Source organism: Antechinus flavipes, chromosome 3, assembly GCF_016432865.1.
Source record: "Antechinus flavipes isolate AdamAnt ecotype Samford, QLD, Australia chromosome 3, AdamAnt_v2, whole genome shotgun sequence".
Taxonomy (NCBI): domain Eukaryota; kingdom Metazoa; phylum Chordata; class Mammalia; order Dasyuromorphia; family Dasyuridae; genus Antechinus; species Antechinus flavipes.
In genome coordinates, this window is record NC_067400.1 from 73,620,516 (window position 1) to 73,645,246 (window position 24,731).

A 24,731-nucleotide genomic window follows, 5' to 3' on the forward strand; every position below is an offset into this window, starting at 1 on the left:
TTTCCTCATGTCTTAAGTACTAAATGTAGTGACCTTCCAACTAATTTTGCAAATACTATCTGAATCTATTTGGGATTCTTCCATTGCTCATTTCATCATGCTAAATCTATCTGGTCTCTAGTCTCCCACAGGAAGAAGGGTATTGTCATTAAATTATGCAAAGGTCCTTTGCTTTTGAAGTAAGGAAAGAAAACACCATTCTATTGCACCGGTTGTTCTGCCTGGTCTCCATTTTCCCTAGGGAAGAGGGGAAATGCCAATTTATCACAGCTGATCTCTCTGGTTCCAACCCACTTCTCTGTCCTTTATTGCTTAATCCCTTATTCCTATTCTGCCTTAACTAAAGCACTGAATCAAGATATGGAATTCTTCTGAGATAAGAGATGATAAGAATCATTGAATTATTGCTATAATAACCCCAAAGGTCATTTGACCAACCAAGTAATCTATATATATATTATAATATCCTACTTTCTGCAAGAAGTGTTTTACTTTCCTTTTATTCCCAGAATTTAGCAGAATACCTGACATTTAATAAATACTTGCTGGCATATGGCTAGACGCATCTTTCTTCAGATAAAAGATGGATGCTCCCTTGTTAAAGGTGTTATATCAAGAATTCCTTTCAGCTTTAGATGGTTGTTCAAAGGTACTTTAGTACAAAAGTATTAAAATCATGTAATATGGAAAAAATGGTCATCCAACCTTTGCTTGCAGGATACCATTTCTTCTCATACTCTCAGAAATAGCATCCATTAATATTTCAACACTTTTTCTCTCATAACCTTCCATGTTTAAAAAAGAATGAAAAGCAGAACTTTTCAGTTGATAAGGAATTTGAAAGTTAGATTAATTTAGTCTTACTAAGTTTCTCTTACTTCTCTTCCAAGCTACCAATCAAGATTCCATAATGTTAGGTTCGGGGGATTTTAAACAGATGGATCAGTTGGATTGGTCAATGATAGTATTACTGGCTTCTGGTCACTGGTTAGTTTAAGACCTCCATGTATCCTTTGCTTAGCTAATAAAAATGCTTCTAGTGTCTTGGAATTGGAAAACTAAGATCACGTGGATGAGAGAAAGTATTTAAAACAAAATAAAAGTATTAAAACAACACTCAAATGCCATCATCATATGAGTGCAACTTTAAAATTGCCCAAAGATCTGTTGTACTACTACTTAAAAATGCCAAATACAAACTGTTGGTATATGTTGAGGGATTCCTTATATGACACCTGCTTATATAATGGATACTGAATCAGGGAAAATTGGGGTCCTACCAATCTCTGTATTCCTGGTAAGTTATTCTTTCTGGTATCTTGTTTCTCTCTCTACAAAATGGTGATAAATGATACCTCTTCCACCTAGTTCACAAGGCTATTAGAAGAAATATAAGTGAAGTTTAAATTATTATAACCTTTGATTTGTTTTTACAAATATAAATTAGATTAATATGGTATAATCTTATTTAAGGACTAATGGCTATCTTATAATGCCGGCTAATATAAACAGTAGCCAGAATAACGGCTTTTTTTCTTGTTCTATTACTATATATCATCTGTACCTTTGAATTTTCCTTTATAGTATACTTGTGTAATTAGAAATAATAACAATACCAAAGAGAATGGTGGGGAAAATCAGGGTACTATGTAACCACTCAGTCCAATAATATTTCATCCTAAGGATTACTAGAAGCATGACAAGTAAATGCAAAATCATTTGGAATACGGAACACAAATGTTCATAATCATTATTATGAATAACCTTTGCTCCCACCATGTACTGATTAATATAGAAAATAAATAAGAGATTCGATCCTGGTCAAAGAAACTAATTTAGTATAAGATGATTTAAAAAAATGCAAAGACAGTCTTCTAACTTCTCTTCAATAGCATTTTATTTCAATGTTAACAATCAAAGCAGTTTTAATAATACAAAACATTTAAAACCCCCAAAGACTGCCACGTGGGAAGAGTTTTTCTGCTCTTTCAGGCAAAGTAAGAGGAATGGAATGAGACCTTAGGATTAAACTGTGTGTAAGTCATAAGATAGCATGGGATTCACTAGGTACACAGAAAGTATAATCTCTAGGGATTGAAGAGTAATTTTTAGAAGGATTCCAAAGAGTTGCTATGGCCAGGGAGGCTGAGAGTACAGGAATAACCTATAAATCTGTCAATTGCAAAAGAATACACTAAACCAAGGTTAAAAACAAATGGACAAAAAAAACCCAGCCACTTTATTTCTGTCATATGCTGCCTCAAAGGGGCTGCAAATTTGTGTCCTTTAAAGAAATCTATACTTTAAAGATCTCCTGTCACACTCATCAAACTCAATACCTTGAAAAGAGATTGTGATATCACTAAATGCACTAGGTGGGTGAAGAATGATTACTGTAAGGAAGAAATATACCAACTTTGATATTCAGGAATGATGGAAGGGAATGTAGAATAAAACTACATGATAGAGAAATAAGGTTTGGGTAGCATACTCAATTTGTAAAAGACACCTGAATACAGCAGAAAATATTTAAAGATGATGGTTCCCAGCAAGAGTCTTCAAGTAGAAAAAAAAATAAGAGTTAAGAATATGGACTTAACCATGAGAAGCATTTTTTTTCAGCCATTATGCTACCAATGATTTGGGTTTGCCACATAATGAATATCAGCTGCCAAGGAGGGCTATAGATTAGATTATGTGTGTGCCCCAAATAAGGCATTACTCATGGGGTAGTCTCTCATGAAAAGCAAGAAGAAATTGAGAAGGGCTTATTGTCCAAGGACTTGACAGAGTAACTGACAGCTATCTAAACTAAAAAAGATAAAGCTTTTTAAGGACACAACCAAGCAAAACGACATAACACAATTTAGACTAAAGAGAATTCTCTGTCTGGGGATCAAAGTCTGGAATTCTGTGTGTCCATCAGAGAATAAACACATGACTCCAAGATTTCATGTAGGTAAACTGCTCCTTTATGCAGTTTTGCCAGAACTGTATTGCCTGTAATGGAAAAGACTCTTGGAATCCACAGAGCGAGATTTCTGAACGGCTTCAGCAAAAAGCTTGGTCACCTGGAAATAGAGGCACAGGCAGGCACTTTAGTTACCCCAATGACATGAGAGTTGTTTAATAGAGTCAGACTGAAGCTATCAGTGTTGTTAATCCCAGTTTTTAAAAGACCATGGAATAAAAGTTATTTTACTTTAATTAGGATTTTCTCATATCCCAGAGTTCACCATGAATGTCTTTTTCTTTTTTCCCCCTTTCACCCATCATTAGCATTCAAACTGGGCCAGAAAAAAAATACAATATGATGGGTAAATTATTTAATGAGTCTTGAAAAAAAATCCCTTCCCTGTGATAAATTAGGAAGACAGTATACATATCCAAGCGAAATTGGACATAACTGAAAAAGTCATTTGAACCTTGTAACTGAACTGTGATTTTGGCTCCAGCTATGACTAATGTAGCTTTTTAAATAGCACTTTGCATCTAAAGTTTGTCTCTATTTCAATATATACCATTTTTTGGGTATTTTATAATTTACATAAGGTTTAATACCCACATAGGCCTAAGAGAAAAAGGACTGAAACTATTCATAGTTATAGGAAACTCCCAGGTAAGGAAATTCCCTTTACCAATTTAGATTAGTATCTACCATGCAACTAGTGTGCTACTAAGAGACTAAATTAATTATCCTGGACCATAAGGTTATTATATATAATCAGAGGCAGGGACAAAATTCTGGCTTTGACATCTTCTCTGATTATCTACCAATCGCTCAGGTTTGGCCAGAACCCTTCACTGTTGGCACAATCATTTCAAAGCCATATTTTAAAATGTCCTCACTGACCTGAATACTGAGAAAAGGGAAATATATTTACATATATTTTTGATAATTTTCAGATAATCATCACAATAAAATGAATATTTGGTCAAAAACAATCAGTATTATATAACAATATATTTATCCCAATGAGAAAACATACCTGGAAATTTGTGAGGAGAGCAATTCCACTGTCAACAGCTGTCCTCCGGATTACATAATTATCATGGACAAACTTGGTATTGTTGTTGGGGAGGTTAATAACCAGATCAATGTTTCCCTCTTTTATCAACCTAGACAGAGAGGAAGAGGGCAAGAGAAATAAGAATCACAATGTTAGCATGGAGATATTAGCATCTTAGAGCTAGATCACCTCATGGGATACTCCTACTCCTGGGATCATAAAATACTTTAGGCTTGGAAGGGAACTTAGCTGGTGTCTAGTCTGACCCCTTTCTTTGACAGATGAGAAAACAAAGGCTTAGAAAAGATAAAATGATTTTCTCAGGGTGCCCAGGCTAATTAGCCAGCCAACATTTACACCTAACAGTCTAAATTCTAGTGCAATGCTGCCTTTTTTCTATTACACCGTACTGAAAATACATGGAACCATGTTTGCTTTGCATCTAATAATAAATTTCCATGACTAATTGATTGACCTTTTAAATTAATTTTAAAGAACCCCTACTTCCATCCAGCTTCCTATATCCCTAACTAAAAATTGGAATTATGTTTTTTTGAGAATGGTAGTGATACTTTTATTCTTATGCTCCCAAAAAGACACTCAAATGAAAGCTTGACAGGAATTGCTTTCTATTTAATATGCTAATATTCAACAATAAGGTGATCAGTGACTTAATGGACAATTCGTTGTTTCCCAAGGACATTATTTCTCTCTGAGAAAAGACCCCTAACTCCTTTTTTTGGCATTAGCTTTGCTTCATTGCCTGCTAGTCCAGGGGCTCTTAGCAGATGGCATTAAGAAGCAAGTAACCTGATTTTGAATTAAACTCTCAATTTGTCTGCTCCCTTGATGCCACAGACTGAGACATTTAAATGTCAAATCATATGAAGTTGTGCTAATTGTTGTTTGATAAGTCCTAGCCAAGTGGTGCATAATATCCAGAGAAGGAAACTAAGGCGCAGATACAAAGCCATCCTTCTCTGCCTTTATTCAACAATGATTTACACATTTTCCAGGGTCCAACTCAGGGCATATCATTCTGTATACAATATGACAATTCTTCAATAGGCAGTAATAAAATTGTCTGACTGAATGTATATCTTTAACTAGGTGTGCTGTATCTCTGCCACACAATTTCATTAACATGAATGGAAATGGTACCTCTGAAGGCATGTACATTGAGAAAAATCCTGCCTTCCCCTAGGGAATACCAGTCCCTATAATCAAATGGCAAATAACATTATCACAACACCTGGAACAGTGACTTATATAAAACAGGAGTTCACATTGATCATAGGTCCATGTCACTTTAATGTGTTGCTCCTAGGATAGGTAAATACAGAGAGGCTGTTATCTGTATCACATATTGATGTGATCACAAATCCAACTTTATATATATATATATATATATATATATATATATATATATATATATATATATATATATATGTTTGCTAGCACTTTACAGGTATTAACTCATTCGCATTTTACCAAAACTCTGAGGACAATATTAAACATATTGTCATTTAAATACGAGGATACTGAAGTGTCAGGGGCAAAATTACAACCCATCTCTTCTCACTCCTGCTCTAAGCTGCCACCATATTGATGGGCCCTATATTATTATGTACACAACAAATATAATTTGATTCACAATATGATCAAGTCCATACTTGAGTATGGTGATTTATAAATAAAACTTTATTTTACCATAAAATATATAGTTTTAAAAATATTTAATTAGTGAGTTTTTTATTTTAAAAGAATCACTTTGCAATCATAAGGAATAAGCTTCAAATTTTTATAATGAATCCCAAATACTAATTCCTTGACATTTTCTTGTTTAGGTAGCTAAGAAAACCTTTCCCAACATCTCAAATATGACCCAATTCTTACTTTCGGATAGGAGAAAGACTAGGGTTCTGTCCCTCTTGAGATGGCCATGCAACAGGGGTAGCTGGCAAGTTGTTTACATTGAGCCAATCTGAAGTTGCTTCTGTGGCATAAAGCTGCATTTGAAAATAAAGGAAACATCTTAGAGGGGTTATTACAAGAAATCAATGAACAGATTAAGGAGCCCAGATATCAATGTACTTTGCTAAAAATATTTGTGATTTAATTATTAACGGGGGAAATCCTATGTAATTATTGAAAACTGGAGACACGTGGTGACATACTAGATGGACCCCTAATGATTATAGTTCTTTCCTGACAAACTCAGTCCTACTCTGATTTATGTATGTAGCAATCATATTTCTCTAAATCAAATCACTGTTTAAATACAAAGAGAGCTGACTCTAACAAAAATAAGGAAAAATAGTTGGCATTTGTAAAGTACTTTAAGGTGCAGAAAGCATTTTCCATAAGTTATCTTATTTGAACCTTAAAATATTCCTGAGAGTAATAATATTAGGCCTATTTTCAAAGATGTAGAAACTGAGGGCAAAGAGATTGCATATATTGCAGTTAGTAAGTACTTGGGATGGGTAGAAAAGTCGGGTATTTTCTGATTTCAGTTCCCGGACTTTTTAAAAGAAAACTACAGTAAGCAGTTTTATGAAGTAATTGATCCTTTAATGAAGGAAAAAAACCCACTCCTTTCTGTGTCTATTTAGCAAGTTGGACTTTTATAATTTGGGTTTCTTTAATGTAAGCCAGATGTACCAAATTCTCCAAGGGCTGTGGGATGTACATTAAGTAGGATAGAAATACCCTCTAAGTTCCTTGTATGAATTATCTCTTTTGGCTATATAATAATTTCCATAAATTAATTGATCTCTTGGAAACTAGAACTATTCCTCTGTGTCAATATTTTCAAGGAACAAAATAACTGTCAGGATGTTCTAATACTAAAAACAGGCTGTTTTTAGTGTAGCTCGGGTCGGCTCATTATCTTGAGAGTTTGTTACAATAATCTCCATGGACCATCCTAATTATTTTGTTATAGTGAGATTTTGTTATAATGAATACACATATTAAAAAAAAAAATTCTCCATCTGTGGAGCAGAAAATGAAAAAAAAGTCTCTCTCTATGGTGAAATAACAAGTGAAATAAGCATTTCCAGCAAGGTAAGGAAGGTGGCTTGGGTCTTTTAGACTTCTAGTGCTTTATTATAGGCCCAGGTGATTTCAGTGTTAGAGGAAGGTAAAGACTGAAGATAAATGGAACAGTTACCACTGTTACAGAACAGTCAGAATAATAAATAAAGCAATAAACAGCTCAGATTCAAACTCTACTCTCCAGTCCCTTACTCCCCACCTGCTGATAGCACATAATCAGAACTTTTCATAATAAAAGGTATTTTTGGATAGGGACCAGAGAAAACTTTTGTTATTTGCTATTGAGAATCCATTATAATCATCATAACAAAGCACACTTGTTTTGGGCCAGCCAAGGAATTGCATTTGTTTCAAAGAACGTCTTTTTGTGATGGCATCCATTATAATGAGATTTTGCTTGTGCCTATAATATCTAGCAACCATTTTTCCCTAAGTAACCAAGAAAAGGAGAAAGGGAAAATATGGAAATGCATTGAAGATTTATTATTACACCATGTTCACTTTTTTAAACATACATTTCCAAATGTTTTTTCAGTTTTTCTCCCAACTCTTATAATTCTTATTTAGTTAATGAAAACTATTTTTAGAACTCAAAGGCTGCCTCTGCCATTTATTTGAATTTATTCAAGTTTGGGGCCTACCAAGATGGTGATACCAAAGTCTTTCTTCTCTCAGCTTGAAAGGGAATAACTTGGCCCTGCTGCTTTTCCCTGAGGTTCTCATTACAGACAGAAGCCAATGTTCTGGTTCCTGGCCAGATTTTCAATGTTGAAAGAAAGTAGCTTGGAAAAAAAATAAATTAAAATAATATACCTTGAAACCTTCATTATGTAGTTGTTCAGCAACACCAAGGAATTTGGGACGGAAGGAATGCTGAAAAGAGATTTTTAAAATAAGTGATCTATAGCATATCTAAGTTCACTAGTTCATTATCTACAATATTAAGTTTTCCTATAACATAAAAGGTAATATAGTATGGTAGATTCAGCTTTAGAGTCATAAATTCAGAGGTTTAAATCATGTCTTTCACACATTATGGTTATATGACATAAGGAACATTTTGTACCTCTCAGTACTCTAGGTAATTCTCTATGACCAAAAGTTGAAGGGCAAGTATCAATCTATATTGGTAGAGGGAGTTACTTTCCTTACCCAAGAGTTCCCTAAGTCAGTGAAACAATGATTCCAAACTCAATATCATACGTTCATTCATCACAATTTGTTTTGTTCTTTTCATTCAATTATTCAACAAATATCTTTGTGCCAGACTCTATATACACTATACACATTAAAAAGACTAAAAACAAAACAGTCCCAAATCCTCAACAAATTTATCTTCTATTTAAGGAAATCAATCTTACTGCCTATGTTTAAATTTTAAATATATGAAATGTAAATACCACATCATTTTGGAGAGGGAAAGTGAAAATTAGTTTTAATAACTAGAAGTATTGGAAAAGGCCTACTATAGGACCTACTATAGTAGTTGAGATGAATCTTCAAAGGTTTTGGGGATGCCAAGAGACAGAAATGAGGAGATGGCGCAGTCCAATCTTGGAGAACAGCTTGTACAAAGACATAGAAGCAAGAAGTGGAATTCCAGAATCATAGATTTGCAGACAGGCCAGTTTAAATGAAATGTAAAATGTATAAAAGGGAATATGGTATAATAAGCCTAAAAAAGATAGAATGGCACTAGGTGGTAAGTAGTTTTAAAGGCCAAACAAAGCAGTTGGTATTTTAGCCTATGGGGAATAGGGAACTTTCTGTAGCTTGCTGAGTAATAGGAACAAGCTAGGATATATGCTTTAGAAATATCAGTGTGGTAGCTGACTGTGGATTGGAACAGGGATGGACTTGAAAAAGGGAGAACCATTAGAGTTCCTGTTATAACCCATGAAGATGACACAACTGAGACTACATCAAATGATTTAGGTTATTTTCCAGAAGTTGGGAGGATTCATTGATATTGTCTAAGCTAATAGGGTAGTATGATGAAAGAATACATTCATTGGACAAGTGGTGTAGGTAGTGATAAAGAAAATTTAGAAAAGAAATAAAGGAATCAAAACTATGACCTCACCTTTAGGTGAGCAAGCCAAAATAAAATATGTCCCCATAAGGATAGATATTTGTTCAAAGCCCATTTAAAACCGTGGAAAACAATACTGTTTCAGCCTTCTGCCCACCTGTATGAACACCCTCCTCCTGCCTACTTCTGGCGTGTTTTATATTACCTGCTCTCACTCTGGGATCTGGAATATATCTGCTTTCTGGGTCCTAGCCATCCCTGGCCTGGCCCATTCTACCTCCAATTATATTCTCATTATGACATAAGCTATCATGCCAGGTTGAAAAGCTAGAAACCACTTATAACAATGATTTAAGCAAAATATTCAAATATTTTACTTGTTTTTATTAATTTTACACTAAAAATTACCCCTCATGATATTTATTTACTTGTAAAACCTTTTGAGGACAATAAAGTTTAGAGAAAAAGTCACATTCCCCTTCAGATCTAGCTTTGCTTACAAGCTTTGGGGCTCTTTCAATTCTTATGTGATTCTTTATGTGATGAAAGACTTGACAAATTGGGTTTGGAAGGAAAGGTTAAAAGAAGGAAAGGTCCAGAAAATAAATTAATACTATTGAGAACAGTGATTAGATTGCTTTCTGTTTCCATTGAGAATACAGCAGAATAGAATGGGATTAAACTAACGCAGGAGGGATTTAGGTTAGATGGGAGGAAAATTTCCTAAGAGAAAAAGTTCTAAGAGATACTGGAACAATTTAATGAAGGAGACAGTAGACTATTATTCTCTAGAGAGAATTGGGCAAAGAACTGCTTGCTTAGCAGCATAGAATAGGAGAAATAACATTAAATTCTGAAGAGGTGGGAGTCTAATCCTGGTTTTCCTGTTATGTAGGTTTGTGACCTTAACCAAGTAACTTAGACTTGGTCCACTCTTCTATAAAATGAGGGCAATGGTCTCTAAAGTATTTTCCAGCTCTAAAACTTTAGGTTAGATAAAATAAGGGTCTGCAGACCCCTAAGGAGACTGGGAACTTAGAATTTTTAATATTTTGATAATATAAATCATTGAATTTTTAATATTTTGATAACTATATATCAATATCATTGGTTTTCTTTGTAATACCCTGTTTTTTTAAGTTTAAAAATATTATTTTTAATATTTTGCATAGGGCTGCCAAACAGGTTCATAGCCCAAATATATTTGATTACCTCTGATCTAGGTAGATGATATCTTGAGAATTCTTGAGATAATGCAAGTATAAATAAAACACTGCACAAAAACTTAGAAATATTGTTGAAGTCCTCCTGAAATTTAATATCACTGGGTGTATTTCTAGTAAATAAGCACTATACTGCTCACTCTCCCTTCCATATCACCTAGAAGACTAATGAGTGTGGAACAGGTGCTTAATAAGTATTTGTTGATTTTTAGTTTAATTGAATACTAAAATTGCATCTCTTGGGAGTATCTCTGCTAAAAAGACCCTGGCAGTTAATCATCTTTTGTAACTTCTAGGTGACAAGGGTGATTACTACATTTAGAATCAAGTCAGCCAGTCTCATTGTTACACAAATTTAAGGAAAAAGTGGGTTACCTACAATTCAGCCCATTTGGTAATCTCAGATGATGCTGTGCCCTTGGCAAAGGTCATCATGAAAAACTTCTAGAATAATGTTAGAATGGGGGCTTTCTTTCTCCTTCTCTATTTTGTAGTAACACAATGCATCTTCTAAGACCTCCAGACAACAGCCAGAACCTCATTATGAAGCTATTTCACTTCTGAACCCCAAGTGGAAAAGATAAATATCCAACATGACAGTATCGGCAGGTTCCCAGCCTGAGAATCACTCTGCCTTCTGGTCAGGGGTGTTGGCTTTCACAACTGTATTACAAACTTCTATCAAACATGTATTGAACACTTGTGACACATAAAACAGCCTTTTCACAAAAAGAAATTACAGCTGTCAGCTTGCATCTGAGTAGCCCCAGATTTAAAAGCTGATTGAAAGTACCTGTGTAAAGAACCATTAGTTACTAAAGGTGAAAAGTACAAGCTGATTTATTCTCTGGGAGGTTTGCTTTTTTTTAAACACAAAAGGAAGGGATTATTTTCATTTCTTCAAATTAGGTTGTTCACATTAATGCAATTATTGGCTACATTTTAAAAAGTCAAGTGATCTTGCCTCAATAGTTGTGCAATAATCATATAAGGGATTGTCAACTCCATGCTTGCCCTAATAATTTTGCATAGTGAACAAAAGGCTATTCACAATTCATAATCACTTGGATCTGGGATTTTCAGATAAAATGCAAGTTTTGTGGTTCTGAGAAATGCAGCAACACAGATGTCAGGATGATACTTTCAACTACACAGACATCACTGGATAACCCAGTGGTAGGGGTTGATCTACACTAGAATAAATTATTTATTGTTAAATGGCACTATAGAAAAGTTGATAACAAGAACAATTTTCCCACTTATAGCAATTTTCCTACTTATGGCATCATTTGAGCTAAAAGATACTATACTAAGGGGGCCAATAATATTGAAGGAAACAAGGATAATTTAGTTGCCACATAAACTTGCAAAATACCCTATGTTTAAAAAGGCTTTTGCCATAGTGGAGGATAATTTATATTCTCTCTCTAAAGTTGCTGGGTGGCACAGTGCATAAAACACTTGATAGGGAGTCAGGATTACATAAATGCAGGAGTGTGTTAATAAATGTTTAACAACAATTTCTACAAAAATAAAAAAGTACAATACATTCCTAAATTTAATCCGCATTATTGAAAAATTGCTCTATCACTTTCTTAAACTTAGAATTGGGAAGATCTGAGTTCAAATCCAACCTGATACATAATAGCTATGTGACTCTAGGGCAAGTCACTTAACTCTTATCTCTTCAACTATAAAACAGAGATAATAACAGCACCAACCTAATTTGTGAAGATTTAAAAAAAAGGATAATAAATATGACAAACAGCACAGTCTCTGATACACAGGTTTTCTAAAAGTTATTATTATCATCAAATTTAGAAAATCATAAAAAAAAAGTCTAGAACTGATTTGTTGCAGCTGCTGAGTTCTAAGATATAAATGCTTTTCCTAAAAATTTAACACTTAGCACACCTTTTCAAGGCAGCAGTTAAAGTCAGCTCCAGCACAATAATGCTCAGACACTAACACTGTGGTCCCTGGCAAGCCATTTCACTTTTGGGTGCCTCAGTTTCATCCTCTATAAAATGTGAATAATAATAGTATCTATCTCATAGTATTATAAAGGGAATCAAATATGTATGTATGTGTAAATGCATATCTATGCATGTAAACACATAGATAAACACACACATATATAATATATGTATATATATGGGTGTGTATGATTATATAGACATAATATTAGGGTTTTAAGTCAATGTAAAAGTCTATGCCTTCAAAGAAATTGCAATAATCCTCATGCAACTGTGATGACACAAGTAAAACAGTCTAGAGCAGTGATTCTCAAAGTATGATCTAGACTTCTCAAACTATGGCCCATGGGCCAGATGCGGTAGCTGAAGACATTTATCCCCCTCACCCAGGGCTATGAAGTTTCTTTATTTAAAGGCCCACAAAACAAAGTTTTTGTTTTTATTATAGTCCGGCCCTCCAACAGTCTGAGAGACAGTGAACTGCCCCCCTATTTAAAAAGTTTGAGGACTCCTGGACGAATCCTGGAGATCTCTGAAACCCTTTTAGAGGGTATATAAATTCAAAAAATAGTTTTTATTTCCAATATGGTAAATGTCAATAAATATACTCCAGATAAACAAAAACTCTTTGGAGAGAGCCTCAATAATTTTTAATAGGATAAAAATACTGAAAACAAAAGTTTGAGAACCACTGATCTAGAGCATCAGCATTCATTGATGTCTGTGTAGTAGGTAGCATCATCCTGACATCTGCTACATTTCTCAGAACCACAAACCTTATACTTTACAAACCTTAAAGCAATATAGAAATACAAGTGATTACATGCTGCTCCAACATTTACAAAGCCCTTTCCCCCTCAACAATCATGTAGGGTAGATGACTTGTTCAGGATCACATGGCTAGAAAATATTAGAGCTGGAATTCAAAATCCCTTCCTCTGACTTTGACTAGTGCTTTTTGTACTACAATGTGCTGTCAGCTCATACTCCCCTATAATTTTAGATGTGGAATGAATCTTTCAAATGATTTAGTCTAACCTCTTCAATCTATCTATGAAGAAACTGAGAACTTGAAAAGTGAAGTATTTTGTCCAAGCTCACAGATCTAATAAGTAAAAGAGTCAAGATCCAGAATCCTGCTTGTTGACTCTCTAATTCAGTGCTCTCCAAATGATATAGTACTGAAAAATGCTTCCTACTAAATAAAATGAAAGCTGCTGTTAAATTAGTAAGAATTCTCATGACTTTAAGTTAAACTGTGCTGAGTTTATTTAGTAATCAGAAGCTTAAAGATTTCTTTATCCTTTTCATTTAATCTCAGGATCCTTTTGGTGTTCCAGAGGTGTCATCTATAAGATTTCTTCTTGTGGTGAAAGTTATAGGAGTGAAAGCTGAACAACAACTATTCTTCATTTAAATAAATCCTAAAATAACTAGTGAATAGCAAAAGGGCAGTTGATGGCTATGTGGCTACATATTTGTTGGGACTATAAATAAAAATACTCAATACAGTTATATAATAGCTAACATTATATAGTACTTTAAAGTATCCTATATTATGTTAACTCTCCCTTTCTCTTTTTATTTTCTTTCTCTCCCCCCCCACTCTAATCAATTAATCAAGAAGCATTTAAGTGGTTTTAAGGACTGTTCCAGGTTCTGCTAGGCACTGGTGATTCAAAGCTAAAAATAAATGTCTATGTCTTCAAGGAAATTATGATAGTCTGTATTACTGTTTTGATATAATAGTATAGAGTCCCAAGACAACTGCACTTATTTTTAGAAGGAAGAAGGAAAAGAAAGAAGGAAAGGAAGAAGAAAGAGAAGAAAGGAGAGAGGGAAGGAGGGAAGGAGGAGGAGAAGAAGGAAAGAAAGAAAAGGGGAGTGAGAAGAGGAGAAAAAAGGAAGGAGGGAAGAAGGAGGAAGAAAAAGATGAAGAGATGAAGGTATGTTCTTTCTTGTTCTTGATTATATGCTTAACCTTTAAATGGTTATCCTTAAAACAGTTATATCCCTAATCCTATATTCTTTTAACTTCACATGAAGTCAAATAAGTTATATTAAACTAAATGATAAAATTTTAAAGCAATCTGAAATATAGAATGTCAATGACTTGACCTATAATTACTAAAACCTTAGGGGGGAATGTTATGATTGGTAGCTGATGATGTTATCAGTGAGACAGATACCTAGTGATTTTACAGCTTATGGCTTTCTAGTTAGTAAGGTCTATTGAACCCATCAGTTTAAATTCAAGACTAAGAATTGATCTAAATCACTGGAGATGAAAGATTAGTACACAATGTCAAAGAGAGTTCATTCAGTTGCTACTGGTGAGGACTAGCATTCTCTGTCTGACACATAGTGTATATTAGGTTGGGGAAAAGACTCTTATACTTCTCTATTACTTTATAGTTGTGTATATCAATTCTGCCATGAAACACAGGCTTCAACCTTTCAATATTTCTTTATGTATTTTTTCAAATGCTTTGAAATAAAGATAAAACCCCTGCTAGCAATGTATACTGAGGCAAAAGGAGGTTTTTCTTGCAATAACTTGTTTCTGCTGGCACATTGATTTATTAATAAAATGTACTGGAAAGTAGACCCTTCCTTGGGAAGCCCCATTTGAGCTATTTAAAGTTTAAGGAAACACAATCTTTTTTTTTTTCTTTCTACAAAGAAAAATTCTGCTCAGTCAAATGGGAACTAGTGTTTGAGTCACAAAAATACTTAGCATGGTTCAGATTAAATATTGCCTTCCATTTCCTGGAAGCACTAGAACCAATTGGGGAACAATTTTATACATTCCTACCTTTTTAAACCGATGCTTTAAAATGCTAACACTAAGATTATTAGTTGTGAAGAGCTGCTCTGGGGGCTTTGTCTCCTTTGAAGACTCATAAGCCTCACATTAAACTTTAAACCTTAACTGGATGTTGGGCAAATTTTCTCATATATGAAACTGAATAATATTTAAAACCTACCTGTGATGTGAAGCATCTAGCACAAAGTTTAAATTATCTCTGAACTGCCATTAAAACTGGCAGTTAGAAGTAATTTTTTTATTCTTTAAAATACTGGACAGCAGTTTATAAAAGATTGGATTTCAACTAATGCTTCATAATTTTGCAAATAATAAGCTCCAAATGAATATATAATTTAGATATTAAAATTACAAAACAAATTAGATCTGATAAACATTAATCTAAGTATAGAAGGAAAGTTCGCCTAAAATGAAAATTATTTTGTCGAGATAAATCCAATACTAAGATTAAAAGGGAAATAATTAACTGGAAGAAAACTCTTTGAAGCAAACTGATAAAACTTTTCCAAGATAGACAAGTAACTAACTAAAATGTATTAGAATAAAAGCTATTCCCCAATTGATAAAGGGTCCAAGAATATGAACAGGCAATTCTCAAGGAAAGAGACTAAGGCAAATGAAAATTAAAGTGATTCTCAGATGCTACCTCACTCAAAGATAGACATAGGAAAATTATAAGTGTTGGAGAGCTATGGGAAAACTGGCATGCTAGTACACCATTTACAATATAATTGATTTCCTTTATAAACTTATGTATTTTATTTTATTGTTCTAAAATATTGTAAAAATTATGATCATTGAAATGACTTTCCATGAATACAGAGCTTATGATGAAACAGATTACTTACTTCCTGACTGACTGACAGTTGATGGATTTAGGATGCAGAACGAGACATGCATGTTTTTATATACAGCCAATAAAGGAAATTGTTTTGCTTGACTAAAAATATTTGTTAGAAGGAATTTGTTTTTCTATTCTCTTTTGTCAATGGAGTGGGATGTGTAAGGAAAATTTGATTTATGTTAAATTTAAAAATAGAGGGGTAGGGGCTCTGTAGCCCTATTGATATGTATTGATGCATGTTCTTTCAGATAAAGCTATTGTTATAGTGTTCATTTTGCATTTGTACTTAGTACAAGAAGACTTTCATGGGGTGCTATAATCTGGAAATAAATGTTTATTATATGAAAAAGGTCAATAAAACATTTTTTAAGGAAGAACTATTCTAAGATATTCTCTTCTGAAACTTTTCCAAAAGACTCTATTACTCTAGTCTGCCCCCTAAGTGTAGTTTGCTAATATGAAGACACCCCAATGAGACAATTTCAGTAATAATCACCTATTAGCTGAAGAATATCTGGCACTGTTTTAATTATGGTTTTTATTGATTTTTATATAACAATGCTGGGCATCATCTTATTAAAAGCACAGCAGGGCTATCATATCAATTGTTTTTATAGGACCCCAGAATTATCCAGTCACAAAATAAAGTAATTGAACAGTTGGGAAATATGTTGCAGCCTTCAAAATATTTATAAGCAAAACAGACTACTGTACCTTTTAACATAAGCAATTAACTTTATATTGGGGGATCTTAACCATTTACATTCAGACCTTTTGACAGTCAGGTGAAGTCTATTAACATCTTTTTAGAACAATATTTTAGAACAATAAAATAAAATACATAAGTTTATAAAGGAAATCAATTATATTGAAATAAAGATGTTAATTTTTTCTCTTCCAAGTTCATGGACCTCCTGAAATCTACTGATAACTCTCTTGGGGCCAGTGGATCACAAATTAAGAACCCATATTATATGTATTGATTGCCTTACCCAAAGAAATACATTCAAATTAAAATTACAAACCCAGAGAAGGCTTTTTCATTTTATAAAGCTCTTCATTTATATTATTTTTACAGATATCTAATGTCCTAGGCTCAGAGGATGTGAATTAATATTCCTGACTAGTTAAATTTCCTAGCAAATCAAAATATAGAATATATAAACAGATGTTTAGCCACTAATAGCTCTTGTCCTGGCATGGCACTACTTTGGGAATAAATGTCCCATTGATAGACATTTTCTTTCCATGTATTCTCTGATTCTATTGAAGAGAGCAAAATCTTCATATTTTCACATAAAATTAGACAAAAGTAGGCAGATAATTCACTAAGAGCAAATATTTCCTTTTGTAAGTTCTCACTTATTAAGTAAAATTCTAAACAATAGAAGCTTCATTTTTCCTTCTCCCATCCATAGAATTCCATTTTACCCCTTCCCACACCTCTCTTACACAAATGCATTCAGACCCATACTCACCTGGATGCCAATCAGAATGCCTTTTTGTGGTATCTTAAATCCTGTGGAAAGCATTGCCTTCAGGAAGGCCATATGAATATTTTCACCAAAGCAAGCAACCTGTTAGAGATAAGATAAGATGATTAATATAATTTAACAATTTAAGACAATGTGCAGGAATAGCAGAGGAGAGATCATCAGGGATGCTCAGGGAATCCCAATCAATTCTCCAGTGTAACTAAATGGGATTTCATCAGTATCAATAATTACTGATAAGAAAACTTTTATCAAAGCATATCAGCAACTTTTCTACAATTTATAATATTAGAAAGTTGTATGAGGCACAAGATTTGCCCAGGGTCACACAGTCAACAAAACATGTCACATAGTTAACAAAAAAGGACATAAACCTTGATTCTAATGTGTGTGTGTGTGTGTGTGTGTGTGTGTGTATATATATATATACATCCATAGATATATAGATGTACATATATACATCTATAACTATATATATATATATATATATATATATATATGATATGAAGTACTATAGCATAAAACCATATATGGAGAACTTCCTATCTCATACTTCTCAAAAGAAATAATCAAAGAGAAAAAATAACATTTGAGTTAACCATGTTTCTTTTAGTTATTTAACTTAGGTTGCCCATGATCATGAGACTCTAATCCAGACATAGCCAAGACAAAGGTATCATATAGTTTTCATTAAGCAAAAATAAAGAAATAATCACTTATTTCTCTGCTCAACAGTATACTAGAAATAAAAATATACTGTAACAAGTGATTTATTTAATCACAGATCATAGTCTCTGATTTGTTGTTATTTGTTTTTTGTTCTCAAAGAGAGCCATCACATCAAGGAGGTAATGCTATGCCATGCAAGTGAATTGGATTTAAGTGAGGGAGGTCTGTGCATAGTCACCTGCCTCACACTTTCCCTACCAGAGCCATCTCAGTCCAGTGGCCAGATATAGATCAGGAAGACTGGAAATGGTCCTAGATGAAATGAAGACCTTGGACTTTTTAATCTAAGATCTTCAACAGGCCTCTGACTTACTCTACAAGTGAATAGGTGATCTGGGTTCTAATGTTAATATGATAATATACAAATAACAGTATTATTATGGTCCCTCTGAAATAATGCACAGATGAAGTAGCAATATAATTTCTGTACAACTAGGCAAACAACATTAAATATTCCTTATAGAAAATTTTCAGATAAATTCAACTGAAGATAAATTCATTGAAGTGGAAAAAGTGTTTGAATTTTTTTAGGGGAATGAATCAAAATAGATATTTTATTGTCAATATTAAATAATATTGAATTTCCTAAGACTAACCCCAAATTGGCATAATATTGTACATTAGAAATGGATACGTTAAGCTCTGATGTAACATTTCATAAAATGCTAACTCAAAAGTATACTACATGGTAGTTAAAAGAAAATGTGACATTTTAAAGAACAATTTGTCTGCTGTGCCTCTTATCATTGTCTGTGGTTCTTCAAAATTATTAAAGAATCCTGGGATTTAAATTTGTATTTTGAGTAACTGGTTTCTCAATACCAATGGGACATATTCTGAACTAAAACATGGCTGCCAGTCCAATGACTTCAACAAAAATCAACAATCAAACAAATATTTCCAAATCGTTTACTATTTTTAAACATTTTATTTGCGACTTAGTATAGATAGATAGATAGATAGATAGAGATATAGATATATATGGAAAGCAACATATATATGTGTATATGTGTGTGTACCTCTATAACATGTGTACATATTTAAATATAATACAGGTAGGATGTGATCAAGTCAAAGGATAAAACTAGAAAAAAAATATTCTTAAGTATAAAGAGGAAGTATAAGACTCATAGAAAAGGTAACACTGAAGCTGGAGCTTGAAGGAAGAAAATCTTAAGAGGAAGGAATATGGAGGAAACTAGTTCCAGAATAATAGCCTGCAAGAACACACAGAGGCAAGAAAGGACAGGGCAAGACCAGGCTTTTCCAGAAGCCCATTTTCACTTTAACATTTAGTATATGAAAGGAAATGGAATGAAGACGGAAAAGCAGATTGAAACTAGATTGGACAGGGTCTCACAACCCAGAGTAAGAAGTATGCATTTAATTCTTTATGCAATGAGAAAACCACTCAAGATTTTTGAACAAGAAATTGATGTCGTCAGACCTATACATTAAGAAAATTATTTTGGCAGTAGTGTGAAGGATGGATTAGAGAGAAGAGATGCTGAAGGCAAGAAGAGCTACTGAAAGGAATGTATATCAATAGTTCAGGTGAGAGGTAATGAAGAATGAAAGAAGGAGAATGACATTGCACATAAAGGAGAGAGTGTGGATAAAAAGATACTGCCACTGTAGATTAGATATGGGATTTCAGGGAAGTCAAAGATAATTGCAAGGTTTTGAGCTTGATAGACTGGGAGAATGATGGTAACATTAATAGAGATAGAGAATTGAGGACGAGGAAAAAGTTTGCAAGGGGAAATGACAAGTTTAGTTTTGAATTGGATAAATTTGATGGATTAATATGACATCTAAATGGAAATGTCCAACAGATACTTGAAAATGCAGTTAAGAGTTCAGGGAAGAAACCAAAACTAGATTTGGAAATAATATATATCGATATAGTAATTCTTCAATTAAGAGTGAATGGGATTATCAACAAGCATAGAGTGAAAGGAAAAGATAGGACACATACTAGTAAGAAGAAATTGAACTATCAAAGCAATCAGACATAAAGGAGGAAAGAGCATCAAGAAGTGAGTATTCAACACTTGAAAGGATAATTAGAATGGGAGGACTGGGTGGGGGAGTCATTTAAATATGGCTTAAATAAAGAGGTAGTTAGTGACTTTGGAGAGGGCAATTTTGGAGAAGTAGCAGAGAAAGAATTAAATCAGAGGTAATAAAAAAGTGAGCAGATGGGAAGATGTGGATATGATAAGTGTAGATTATTCTTTTTAAAAGTCTAGTAGTGATGGGGAAAGGAGATGTATAGACTAAGGAAGTAGAAAATTGAGGGAAGGTTTTTATAGACCTTAAGAAAGGCCAGAGAATATTCATAGGAGTATTGAGACACAGAGATATAGACCACAAAGAAGCAAGGAGAGTAAGAGGAATGAGAGAAATAGTTAAGAAAAAGAGGAGAGAGAAATTTTAAGAAAAGGAAGAAGAGAAAGAGGGAGTGGGAAAGAATGGTCAGTAAAACAGTCCTAGCAGATATGAGAAAAGATATGGTTCAAGGGCAAAAAAAATGGAGAGATTAACATTGGCAAAATGATCTCATTTTCAGAAACAAAAAGAAAGGATGGAAACCTGGTTGCAGATGTAGTAGGTTTTGAAGTACAAAGAATAGATGAGGGAGCCCACAACATATGGTTTCAATGAATGAGGTCATCTGTAGCATTGAAAACTGAAGTTGGAGGCTTAAGGAGAGAAAAGATTCCAAACTTGAAAATAAAGGAACTTCATCAATAAAGCAGAACTAGGAAGCCTAGATCAATGGTCAGATTTCCCAGAAGGATTAGTACTGACATGCACCTTACCATTAAGGAAAGTAGAATACAGCTTCTTTACCAAGGGCAGAGGTTGATTCAATGCCAAACAAGACATTTGTGCACCGAAAATGTCTCTTTAAAGAATAATTGAACTTTTACTAAGCAAGACCTACTCTTATTTTAGCTATGAGACACACCTTCCAACATCTTTCTTTATGATACTTGTGAATATAGATCTTTCTAACTCATAAGAATGATTTCTTTTGTGAATAAAATATTGTCCACTTCCATCTGCAAAAATTGGCTCCATTTCTAACCCTTTCATATTCTCATCAGCTCCAGAAACGTATGTCTGGAGGCAGAAAAGACATGAGGGTATTTTCTTTGACCATTAACTCTGAAAACAGGCCACTTCACAGAAAGCAGCACTAATAGAAAACAGATCTTTCAACGCATTGAAAACTGGACTGATTGAACACAGATCTACTACTGTATTACCCCAAATACCCAAGCTTAACCTGAAAATCTCCTTCTTGTACATAATGGAAACATGGAATGATGTCATTAATTTAAAGTTCGGTTTATTAGTCCTCAGCAAAAATTAGATTGCTTTTGGGGAAATGATTATAAAATATAGCAAAGGGGCTAAAGCAATGATTCTCAATTCTACCTGACATGTCTAGATTAACCATTTATATTTCCTCTACTGTCTCTATTTCATTGATTTCCTGCTTATTTGTAACTATGCAACCAATAAAAATATCATATATTAGATACAATTATTTTTTCCCCTTCAACAAATGCTTCATTCACATAAAGGGTAAATATCCAGACTCCACAGTTTGATATTGCCACTTTGATATGCAGTGATGAGAATTTGAAATTTGAACTGGTATATCTGTCAAATATTAGGTGATTCATAAAATGCACTGACACTGACATGTAGAGAACTTTCCAGAATAAGACAGCTTTTTCCAAAAAAAATGTATTTTGCACTCATAAAAAACTCTCCTCCACCCCCCCCCAAAAAAGAAAGAAAGAAAGAAAGAAAAACCCTTAGAAAGAGTCCCAAAACAAGTGAAGGGGGACATCCAGTGGTCAGTTCCATTATATTGTTTTTTCCAGATAAATCTTCCTGGGATTTATGGATTGTAAATGTGTATAGATTCTTTTCAATGATTTTTAGGCTTTTGCATATATTAGCATAATGCATTCAATTTATGGAGTTGGATATATCTATTGTTAAATTCCTAATATTATTAAGATTAATTTAGTACAAAAGGTTTTTAGAACAGAGGTGTGGATTTTTTTTCCCTGCCAAGAGCAATTTAGATACTTATAACATTATTATTCTCTGGCCATACAAAAATTATCAACTAATAGAACTCAAAGCAGTGAGAGACTGTTGTATCTAGCTTTCAGCTCATCATCACTTATAATTGCCTTAGCAAATGATTTTCCAGGCCTTATTTGGTGTTCAAGCCAGACGTTCCCTACCCCTATTTTAGAACTTTATAATAAAGGTACGTGAGCTTTCCTGTATAACTTATAATAAATACTTGGAAAAATAAAATTTCATTGAGATATCTAGAAGTAAATTAGAAACATCATTCACATATGGAAAAATAAGAGTTAAGAAAAATAACTTGGCTAAAATATCCACATATGGATATTAACATTAAGGAGTTTAAGAGTTATTCTAACTACAAACAGCATTTGTATTCTCTTTTTTATTAAGCACATTACTATATCATAAGTCCAAGTCTTATAAATCAAGTTAGCAATAATGATGTTGATGATTGTAATGGTGACAATGGTAAAAATGGTGATAATAATAATGATGATAGTAAGTCTAAAGATTACTAACTAAGTACCTCTCCAGTAGAAGCCATTTCACATCGTAGAATGGGGTCTGCATCTCTCAATCGGGGCCAAGAGAACATTGGGGCCTAATGAAAAATAAGGAAATAGAAAGATAAGAAAAAAAGATAAAAGAAATAAGTGCAACAAGTCATTTCTCACAGAATTCATTTAGGACATAGTAGACACATCAATATCTCATTGGTGAAGGCTACTAACTTGAAAGATTACTATAAAATTCAGTTCCAAGAATTTTCTGCGTTCTTGGCCAAAAATATGGGTTAAATGATCACAAATTCTTTCAGTAATAGGGCCCTTGTGACCAGTCCATGCCAAGGTTTCTAATCTAGCCTACACAGAAATTTCTCCCAAACAATGATTTAACACAAAGTCTGTTGGCATCAAACTCCTAAGACAAAGAGTTCAAACACATTTTTTTTTCTTAGTAGGGCTTTTAAACATTCATCTCCATGTTCTGATGTTTCAGACTTGGAACTGGTAACCTTGCCAGAAATGGCTGTCTGTGAGCTGACTTCTAAAACATTAAACAGTTGCTGACACCTCTTTAAAAGCTTTAGAAAACATTCTGTTTACAAATATTTCTGCCAAGAAGTTTCATGTGATATGAAGAGATAAGAGATTCTTTTTTTTACTTTATTAGTGAAATTTACTTTGAAATCCAATATTTATTTTTCATTTATGCAATACATAATGCCTATTTTTATCCTAAATTAAGCATCTAATTCATGAGAAAACATCAAAATCCAGGAACAATTTAGCTTATAAATTCCAATCCCAATCATGGGTCACTGGTTATACCCCAGGGAACTAATTTAATATTTCTTAAGCTCAGTTATCTCAACTTCAGAATGGAAATTTTACTAGTAAACATCTACCCACCTCACTAGGTTGCTGCTATAGTAACCACTAATGAGTAATTAGGAGATAATTTGAGTATATAATTTTTATAACAAAAATTGCATTTCTAGAGTATTTTAAAGTTTATAAGCTACATTAATGTGTCCCCCTAAAATGCTAAATGATAACTATTTAAAAAGGGAAAAGAAAAAGAATACTTTTTCGAGAAATATTGGCCCTTTTTGCTAATGGTGAAATAAATTAAGATATAGATGTTGACTAACATATACACATATATATGTATGTTTTTGTCCATATCACTAATTGAACTAGTACAGGAAAACTCCTAATGATGATGCTCCCTGGACCAATATAGCACGTCCATAACTTATAATCTTGGAGAGTTGCCTGGAATAATGAAATATTAAATAGCTTTCCCCATGTTCATAGAGACAGTAACTGTTAGAAGCAGGAGGTAAACCCTAATTGTCCTCTTTCCAAGGCTCTCTGTACCCTATAGATGTACAGACAGAAATGTCCCCAAAAGTGTTTAATACAATAATTTTTTTTAAAGCATATATGTATGTTGCATATGTTCTTGTATTTTTTGTATATAAATACACATACATGTTTGTATGTATAGTGTATGCACATATATTTGGTTGTAAATTATATGCATTATAGAAGTACATGTATATAGATATGAATATTCACATGAATGCATATATAAAATTTTTCTGATGGTATTCTTCATCTTGAGTTAAGAGATAAGATGATGTCATGATGATGCCATTGTGTGCCATTAATAAAGCAGCTTAAATTACATTCCCTTTATTTATTTGTCATGAATCACAATCATCCTATCTTAGCCATAATCCATATATATATATATGTATATATATAAATACACACATATATATTATATATGCACACATACATCCATATATATGTACATATGTATGTATAGTATGCACAGGAGGGAGAACATACATTTTATAAAATTCATATATCACATTCTCATATAACAAAATATATTTCACTC

At 33.3% G+C, this 24,731-nt stretch overlaps 1 protein-coding gene across 1 annotated transcript in view; it reads right to left on the minus strand.

Annotated features, from left to right (window-relative positions):
- Positions 1–1,879: 1,879 nt before the first annotated feature.
- The window catches only part of CPS1 (carbamoyl-phosphate synthase 1), a 146,772-nt gene continuing 123,920 nt past the window's right edge, over positions 1,880–24,731 (minus strand). The window contains exons 33-38 of the mRNA XM_051983624.1: positions 22,846–22,920; positions 17,451–17,549; positions 7,884–7,943; positions 5,907–6,019; positions 3,990–4,119; positions 1,880–3,071 (exon numbers count right to left, since the gene is read on the minus strand). Coding sequence (XP_051839584.1) covers positions 2,973–3,071; positions 3,990–4,119; positions 5,907–6,019; positions 7,884–7,943; positions 17,451–17,549; positions 22,846–22,920 — 576 coding nt within the window. The 3' untranslated portion in view covers positions 1,880–2,972. The remainder of the gene's footprint in view (positions 3,072–3,989; positions 4,120–5,906; positions 6,020–7,883; positions 7,944–17,450; positions 17,550–22,845; positions 22,921–24,731) is intronic.